Raw genomic sequence first — 9020 nt, forward strand, 5'->3', positions numbered from 1 at the left:
GTCCTGCCTTCCCGCTGTCTGTGCAACCGCCTGTTGGGGGCGGTGGGGGGGGCGCCAGTCCGCATTGAACGGGGTACGAGGCCAAGGCCAGCGGTGGCCTCTGCCCTTGACTTGCCACAGACGGCGTCTCGCTTACAGGAAGGAAAGAGGAAAGGCTCCCAGGGGTCCCATGGCCGGCCTGCCCACACCCCCGTGGCTGGATGGGGGCTCTCCGGTCCCACTCCAGGCTGTGGCCCCAACGGGCCCCCCCGGCTCACAGGAAGGAGCGGGCCCCACCGTGGCCCCCCCTGAAGAAACAGCCGGGGAGCAAGCTGCCCTCAGCGAAAGGGGCTCCCACGGCCGCCGCATGAGTGCCACAGGCTCTGCGGTGGGGCCGGGGGTCGCCTTGCGGCCGGAACTTCAACCAACTGTGTTTTCTTTCTGGCAGCTGGCGGCGCCCCCTGGCGTGAACCCCGCCGGGCCCAGCAGCGTGTCTGGGCCCCGCCAGCCTCGGGCGCTCTGTTCGAGCGCGTTTCTCTCCTGAGGCGGGGCCCTCGGGTGCCCCAGGACAAGGCTGCCTCCTGAGACACCCTCCTCGGTCCCCTGTGGTCAACCACACGAGCACCCGTGCCCACGGCGTCCAGACCAAGTTCCGTGGGTGGGAGGGCACAGACGGTCCCGAGACCATCCTTGAGACGCAGGCCAAAGGGCCTCTCCGTCTGTCAAGGTGCGGGGGGCCGGGGGGTGGGGGTGGGGGGATGGAATGACCCTGAGGGACGGGGGGCTCAGCTGGAGCCTTGGCAGGAGGCAGGGCTGGGGAGAATTTCAGCGCCGGCCAGGACGTGCTGGGGGCGTGGGTCCGAGACCCCAGACCTGCCACCTTCTGGGCCTCACCCGCCCCCCTGGGGGAAAACCGAGCTGTGGGGATGGGGGCGGGGGGGGGGGGCTGGTGCTCGGAGGGGGACGCCCTGCAGAGCTCCCCGGGGCCGCCGCTCGAGCTGGCAGCCGAGGTGCCGCCCGCAGCAGGCCGGCCTTTGAAAGGCAGGTGTGTCCCGCCCAAGAAAAGGTCTGCTGGGGACTCGCGTCCCCAAACACACGGAGCCGTGCCCCTCTGTCGGGCGGCACGGAGAACCTGGCCCGGGTCCCACCCGTCCCCGCACAGGCCTCCCCCGACACACGCCCCAGTTCGAAAGGGACGTCTGGGGTGGCTTTCGCTGTCCTCTCGGCCCCCTTGTGACGAACACACTTCACTCGGGCGATAAAAACCACCTCGGGCCAGAGGGGCAGCGCCGGGGGCCAGGGAGGGAGAGTCGGACCAGGAGCCCCGGCCGGGCCGGAGTTCCCGCCTCGTGCCTGGGGTCCCGTGCGTCTGAGCGGCTCTCGGCAGCCCGGGCAAGGGGGGCCAGCTCTGGGCCCCTGGGGGCGCGATGCCAGCGTCCGTGAGATGACTTCAGGCGGACCCAGGCTGGCCACCCCCCCACACCCTCCGGGTGCTCCCTGGTCACCCCGCGCCCCGTGATGACGGGCGGCGGGTCTCTGAAGGAAGAAGCGGGACCTCGGGCTGGGCTGGCGTCTTCGCTGTCAGCTCGCTTCCCTCTCTCCCGAGAAGCAGCTCCGCCGAGCCCAGCCCTGTCCCTCCCCGGCTCTGCACTCGGACCGCGGGGACGGTTGGGTCCACAAAACATGTTGCCAAAGACAGACCGAAGAGACACTCTTTTTTGCAGAACCTCGTCAGCCTCGACGCCGACATTGCGAGGGGAGGCAACACCGTGGGTGACGGCTTCCCGGCGGACCCGCTCCCCCTCCCCGGGCCTGGGCCTCCTGTCCCCGACACAGGGGGGCGCACGGGGCCGGGAGGACCCAGCGCGGTAATGCGGGCGAAGGGCTGTCGTCAGAACCTGACCACAGAAGGCAAACAGAGTCTCCAACATAAAATAAAGACACGGGCTGTGGCGCCCACGAGGAGAGAACGCTCTGTTCTCTCGGAGTCATGTGTGCCCCCAGGCTGCCGCAGAACCAGAGGGCCCCCCCGCCTCGTCACCCCTCTGCTGGAAGGAGACGCGCCTGCCCGGAGTCGTCGGGGGTCCAGCTCGGGCCTCCCCCCGCCCTGGGTCTCTGTGCCACCCCTACTCATCTGCACGTTCAAAACGCCCCTCGTAGGACCCTCCGCATGCCAGGCCGTGAGACTGGGTGAGGGGTGTGGGGCTGAAAGAGCAGGGCTGCCCTGGCTGGCGTAGCTCAGTGGATTGAGCGTGGGCTGCGAACCAAAGTGTCGCAGGTTCGATTCCCAGCCAGGGTACATGCCTGGGTTGCAGGCCACGGCTCCCAGCAACTGCACATGGATGTTTCTCTCTGTCTCTATCTCCCTCCCTTCCCTCTCTGAAAATAAATAAGTAAAATCTTAAAAAGAAAAGAAAAGAAAAGAGCAGGGCCTTGTCCTCAAGGGGACGGGCTAGGGGGGCGCCAGACAGTTGTCCCTGGGCTGTGTCCCTGTGGCTCTGCAGGTCTGGCACCAGGACAGACCCATCTCCCCTTCCGGGCCACCGACCCCCCCAGGGAGAGGCAGGGCACCATGAGGGCCAGCACCCCCCACCCCGTGAGCCAGCGCCTGCCACAGAGAGACAGGGGTCTCGAACAGAGGACCGGCTAGACGGAGGGGGCCAGAGGGAAGCAGAGAAAGCCCACCTCTGGAAGGGAAGGAGAGGCACTGTCCACGCTCCCCCCCCCCGGGCAGCTCTGGCCCAGGCAGCGCCCGCCTGGGACCACGGCCAGTGGACGTGTGGGCTGCCCTCACTGCCCCCGACACCGCCGCAGCACCCCACCTCGCAGGGCCCATCCTCTCGGGTTTTCCCGTCACCCCTCTGGCCGCGCGTCTACGCCGGCCACGTGTCCTGAACGCCTGGCTTTTGGAAGCCGGAACGCCAGGGGCTAGGTGGTCCTGGGTCCGCCCCTCTCCCTGGGCTAGCTCATTCATACCCACACCAGTTCAAAGGTCACTTCCTCCAGGAAGCCCTCCCTGACCTCGCCCCCCACATACACACAAGACCATGGGCTGATGCATTCCCTTTCTCGCCTGGTCTCTGCAGCCCGCACTTCCCAGCACGCGGACAAGTAATCAGCCGTGGGAGCACTTGGTGCCACGGGCCTGGGACAGGCTCTGTCCCTGCAGCACCTGGCCCCACACCCGCCCCACGCAGGCACCTGACGAGTGTCTGCGAAGGAGTAAGTGGACAAATGGCCTCACAGGCCCCTAGCGAAGGACCCTTCCTCCCACCCTCATGTCTGAGCCCCAGGCAAGGCCTGTCCTCTCTCCCTCCCAGACGCCCAGGTCTGTGCCTGCTCCCCAGGCCCCTGCCCCACCCACCCCTCACCAGTCCGGGCACCGTGAGCCCTGGACCCCACAGGAGCCTCTCTCCGGCCCGGTCTGCCTCCACTTTCCTCCCCCCAGAGCCCACCCACCACCAGCAGTCCAGAGTGACTTCCAGAAACCTAAGTCAAAGCATGGCAGTCCCCTGCCTGAGGTTCTCCAGTGGCTTCCCGGGGTGTTAAGGGTAAAACCCCGCCTGCACCTCACTGCTTACGGCCCCGCCCCGCTGCGTGGGCCCCTCCCACCTCGACCACCCGCTCGGGCACCTCCCGCTCCCCACGGCACACGCTGACCTTCACCTTCCGAATCCTGACAGATAAATCATTGTTCCCAAATTCTCCTCGGGCACCCGTCGTAAAACCCGGGCCCCATGCGAGCCCAAGGATGGTTCCTTGCCACTAACCAGGACTGGGTCCCTAGAGGGAGGGCCCAGCCCCTGTCTAGGTGGTGTCCCCTCGGAGTGGCCTAGAGCGGGGACAGCGCACCTCCCAAGTCCTCCCCTGGGGGAAAACCAGGCCCTGGACCCCTCTGTCCTCCAAAAGGAGTAACGGCGCCCGAGCCCTTGGGTCCCCAAGGAAGTGGCCCAATCCCTGGCTCGGGTCACATCAGCACAGCCCACTGGCAGGGTCATTTGGCCAGGGTGGGTGGGGACAGTGCCCCAACGAATGAAGCAGGAACACAACCCAACAAGTTCCAGCCCGGCCCTGCAGCATCCGGGACCCAGGGTGGCCAAGAGCACTGTCCCTTACAGAGGCGCCAGGGAAGGGGCGACTCTCTCCCCGCCTGCATCCTTCCTGCAGCCAGAGCCAGCCTGTCCCAAGTGCCCAGGGCGGCGGAGGGGGGAGGCTGTGCCCCACCCAGAGGGCAGCAGGGAGGGCCTGACTCGGGCCGCACCCGAGAGAGAGTCAGGGCCGGCCATACCCTGAGCCGGACCCCAAGGACAGCCTTGCCCACCAAGCTCAGCCAAGGCAGGTGCCGGCACCTCGGGGCCACCTCCTGTGGAGCCTCCTAAAGGCCCGGGCTGTGGTTCCCGCTTCTTCCGAAGGATGCCTCTCCTCTGCACAGCCCTCGTTTGTGGGATAAAGTGTTGTCCCGCCGAGGGGGTGGACGTGGGGGGGTGTCCCACGTCCTGGTCCCTACTTACTGTCCCTGTGTCCCAGGCAGGCTCCTCACCTGCTCCGGGCCTCGGGCGACACGCCTGTACAGCAGAAACGATGACAGTTCCTACCGCACAGCGCTGGGGGGTGGAAGAAGCTAGCGAGCAAGTTCACAGCGTTTCAGTTACAAGAAGAATTTCCCAGAGCAGAGCGTGTGTTCTTCCCACGTTCGAGGGACGGAGGCAGAGAGGCGTGGGCACTGTGCGCACTCTCTCGAGAGTCACCCTGAAGGACTGGGGCCAGTCTCCCGGTCCCCTGCGAGTGGGGGACCCTCCCGGTAACCTGCTGGCAGGTGGGGTGACAGGCCCCCGGCTCCCGGCCGACCGGCCTCCACGCAGGCCCAGAGCTGGGGCGCGAGGAGACAGGCCAGCGGAGTGCTGGCCAGGGGAGCCCAGCCCTGGGCCCCCTGCCTGCTGAGGCCGCTGACCCGGGGCAGAGGGCCCAGCCTCCAGGCCACGCACACCCCTCCTCTAAACGCCCCCCACCCAGGCCCCTGATCCCAAGAAAATCGGCGCCGTGGGTGACTGCCCCCTACGCCGTTTCGTTATGGGGACACATGTGCAGTCATTACAAGGAAGCAGACAGAGCCCACACCAGCGTTTATTAACGATGTCGTAACACCCTGTTTCTCCAAAGGAAAATCTTTTATTGTCTCAAATGTGTTGGCAAAATCACTGCGCACCTACTAGAACCGCTTTCCTAAAGCCTGATCCACACGGCGGCCCGGCGCCGCTTCCTCCCGGACCCCGCCTGGGAAGGAGGGAGGCCCTTCCCAAGCCGGGGACAGGGCAGAGCTCCCCCTGGCTTCCTGGAAGCCCCCCTCCCTCTGCCCCCTCTGCCCGCCCCCCAGCTCTGGGCCTTTGCCTGGGCCATCCCCTCTGCGAGGAACAGCCTCCTCCCGACTCTACCCACAGGCCTAGCCAGCTCCTCCCGCTCCTCACACCCCAGTTGGCATGCTGCTTCCTCCAGGAAGTCTTCCCTGACTCTCGGCCAGTTGGAGTCGGTTTGTAACTGCTCGCCTTTCCCGGATCTCCCGGGGGACGAGCCCCACAGGCAGAAGGGCCGGGCCTGCCTGCCTCCCTGCCGTGTCCCAAGACCTAGCATGGTGTCCGGCACAGAGCCGGTCCGCAGCAGGCACTGGTGACCGGGTGCCTGAGGAGGCAGGCTGAGGCCACTTGGCCTGACCTTTCCCAGTATGGCTTTGGCCCCCGGCAGCTGCCAATTCGGTGGCCCTGTCGGGCTGTTTCCCTGGCTTAGGGACATTCAGTGTTAGAACGTTCAGAGCCATTTTCAGGAAAGGACGCTGTCCTCCCCCAGGGAAGGGGACAGCACAAACAGAGAGTAACAATGCGGCCACTGTGGTGGCGCTGCTCTCTGCTCTCTCTCCCTCAACCCTCAGGACCACTGGAACCCGGTCCCCTTCCTCTCCGAGTTAGCGGTGGGAAGCCACCGAACCACCCATGGCCGTTTCTGAGCGGGGACAGGGGGCTTGTTCTCAGCCCCACAAATGCTGTGGTGCCCGCTAGGACCCGAAGGCCAGTGATCCATGCCCCCACCCCCGCCCCAGTGCCGGAGGGGTGGCAAAACGTTGCATTGAGGGGCCTCAGGCAGTGCCAGGAGGGGTCACAACTCGGAGTTGCTGCCCCGCCAGGGCCCCCAAGTCTCATCCTCACGCATCTGGGGCTCCAAGAGCCCCCCCCACAGCCTGCGGGCCCAGGCCCAGCGGCCTCCTGGGAAACGTCCAGGATCAGCAGGGAGCCGACCACGTGCTGGCTAGCCCAGTCCTGTCCCCTTTGTTCTCCCTCCCAGCGCGGTTCTCTGTAATCAGTGGGAGCCAAAGGCCAGGGGAGTCTGGGAGAAAACACAGCCCCTCCTCTCTCCAGCCCCTCCCACCCTGGCTCCCTGTAAACCCCAGCAGGACTGACCCGTGGGCAGGGCTCAGCTCCGACCTTGGGCATGACATTTCTGCGGCCAGGTCACCCCAGGAGCTTCAGCAGATTAGCTCAAGGGCTCGCCACACGATAGCTCTTTCCTCGATGATTGCTTTTAAACCGCTGTCTGGAGGGTGGGGTCGGGGTCATCCGCCCTCCCAGGCCTCAGAGGGCCTCCCAGCCGCTGGGCCTGCAGCCCCAAAAGGAAGGGGGCGCCAGGCCGTTCCTGAGTCCCTGTCCCCAAACCAGACCAAACCCTGTAAACTCAAAAGAGGCGCCAACCCCAGAGAAACAAAGGCCACGGAATAATCCAGGTATTCTCATCCGAGTGTGCAGTGAAGTGGTTTCTTTGATCCCCATCAAGTTGGGGCCTTCTCTATGAAGAAGACGGTTGTCAACCCGCAGGCAGGACCCCCCGGCTGCTCCACCCGACAGGGGACCCCTCCAAGCCGGACCCGCCAGGCTACGGGGAGCCCTCCCGCACAGCAGGCAGAAAAGAACAGCGACAGAGGGGCTGGGCCCAGGCCCAGGACGGGTCACCTCAGCCTTCTCTCTGGGGGGCCTCATTTGTAAGAGACGGCAGGTCTCGGGGGGCCCCTTCCATTTCCAACAGGGCGTCTAGTGTGGCCCCCAATCCGAGCCGCTCTCTGGGCTTTCGCACCAGCCAGCGGTCCCCCTGCATGCCCTGCTCCCCTGCCGCCCCCGCCCCAGCTCCTGCCCCAGCACCAGCTCCTCCAGGGAACCCCCAAGGAGCCCTGAGGGGTCAGGATGGCTGCTGCTGCCAGCGCTGAGCCCTGCACCCCCTGTGCCATCGCCCCCACGAAATGTCCCCCAGGGTCTGGTCAGGATGGAGCTGGTGCCCACAACAGCCCAAGCCCTGCAGGGCGGGCTGCAGCAAGCAGGCCCACAGACTTCTGCACAGCCCCCGCCCCCGCCCCCGCCCCCCTTGAATCCCAGGCCAGCATAGCTGGGACAAGTGACCTGACGACCGACCGAGGGCCACAGGGGTCACCTGAGAGTTAAACTGGACTAACTCCAAGATCAAGAATCCGGGATTCCAAGGGTGATCAGTGACCCTTTGACCAAGGTGGAGGGTGGTCACCAGACCGTTTAAAAAAAACTCAGCGAAGCCAGAGACAAAGAGCCAGGAATCCGGAGGGTGGTGGGGAGCGACTTCTCGGCTGGCGCAGGGAGGAGCTGGGCCTGCGGCAGGGCAGGGCAGGCCTGGCTAGTGGCTGCTGAGCTCGGGGCTTCGGCAGCGAGGTCAGAGGTCATGGCCCGATAGGCAGGGCCTCGTGGTTATCCCCCCGCCCCCGGGGCAGGGGTGGGGGGGACGAAAGGAGAAAGAAGGGCGCGTCTGAGGGCTCCGTCAGCACTGGGGCGGGGCCTCTGGGCCTGGGGTTTGCCGGCAGACACTTCCGCCCCCTTCCTCAGGTGGGTGGGACGTGGCCCGGGGGGCCCCAGCCCCGGCTGAGCGGGGAACCTGGCAGAAGGTCGGGGTCTGTGTCCCGGGAGGGCCGGCAGGGGTTCCCAGCGCTCAGCTGTGCCCCTGGCACCTCAGGGGCCCCCTCCTCTCTGACCTCTTCAGGTCCACCCCCTGCCCTGCGACAGGTTCGTCTGCTGCACAAACTCCTGTTCCCCACCGCCTGGTCTCGGTTTTCCCATCCACAAACTGGGCATGGGGGCCTTTACCTAGGGCCGGGGTGGGCGGGGTGCTCAAAGACGCGCCAGGGGCACGCCTGGCGCAGCGAGCCTCGCTCGGGGCTGGCGCCTGCTCTCCCCCACCCCGCACCTTGGCCCTGAGGTGGGTGGGCACTAGGGTGGGTTCTCGGCTGTGAGCTGGCCTCCAGGGCAAGGCGTTTGAGGGGGTCGGTCTTTATAATAAGCACCACCAACCAGCGAGGTGATAAGAACCGAAACAAGGAGTGGGGTGTGGGGTTGGGGGACGTTGCCAGGGGCTCAGCCGCCGCCGGGCGCAGAGCGGACGGCGCTCCGAGTCGCCCGCAGCTGCAGAACTTCCCGGGAGCGCGGGGCCGGGCGGGCGCGGGGACACCAAGTAGGGCCGGTGGACTCAGGGTGCCTGCCCCCTTCCTCCCGACCCGACCCGCCGCCCCCCTACCTGGGGCCACCAGCAGCGAGAGGCCAGCCAGCAGCAGCAGCAGCGGGGCCGGGGGCGAGGGCGCGGCGCGCTCCATGGGGCCGGCGGCAGGCGGCGGGCAGCGGAGCGGACAAAGGCGCGGAGCGAGGGGAGCGTGTCCTCGGCTGGCTCTAGGTGCGGGGACAGCGCGGGATCCAAGCTCAGGCCGAACCTCGGCAGCCAAAGCTGGGCCCAGTGGCGCCGTTCAATTATCCCGCCCCGGAGGAGGGCGTGGGGAGGGCGCGGCGGAGGCGGGACCGCGGGCGCCAGGTCCGCCCGCCCGCCCGCCCTCCCAGACCGGCCCCCTGGACATCTGGGACCCCTCCTCCGGGCAATGTGCCCCAAGGGGCGCACAGGCCCACAGCTGGGGGGGTAGGAGCAAGGACCCCAAACTTCCCTGGTGGGGCCAGAGAGGAGGGCGCATTCGGGAGGGAGGTACCCCTCCCCCC

At 67.0% G+C, this 9020-nt stretch overlaps 1 protein-coding gene across 2 annotated transcripts in view; it reads right to left on the reverse strand.

Annotated features, from left to right (window-relative positions):
- Window positions 1–8775, reverse strand: part of FBLN1 (fibulin 1) — a 60690-nt gene extending 51915 nt beyond the window's left edge. Inside the window, exon 1 of one of the 2 annotated variants that reach the window (XM_045835085.1) lies at window positions 8554–8774. In XM_045835085.1, coding sequence (XP_045691041.1) covers window positions 8554–8629 — 76 coding nt within the window. In that variant the 5' untranslated portion in view covers window positions 8630–8774. Of the gene's footprint in view, window positions 1–8553 lie in introns of both variants that reach the window. The other variant, XM_045835086.1, reaches the window with a different exon arrangement.
- Between the last annotated feature and the right edge of the window lie 245 nt (window positions 8776–9020).

Source organism: Phyllostomus hastatus, unplaced genomic scaffold, assembly GCF_019186645.2.
Source record: "Phyllostomus hastatus isolate PE091 unplaced genomic scaffold, TTU_PhHast_1.1 phas_contig_198, whole genome shotgun sequence".
Classification (NCBI taxonomy): Eukaryota; Metazoa; Chordata; class Mammalia; order Chiroptera; family Phyllostomidae; genus Phyllostomus; species Phyllostomus hastatus.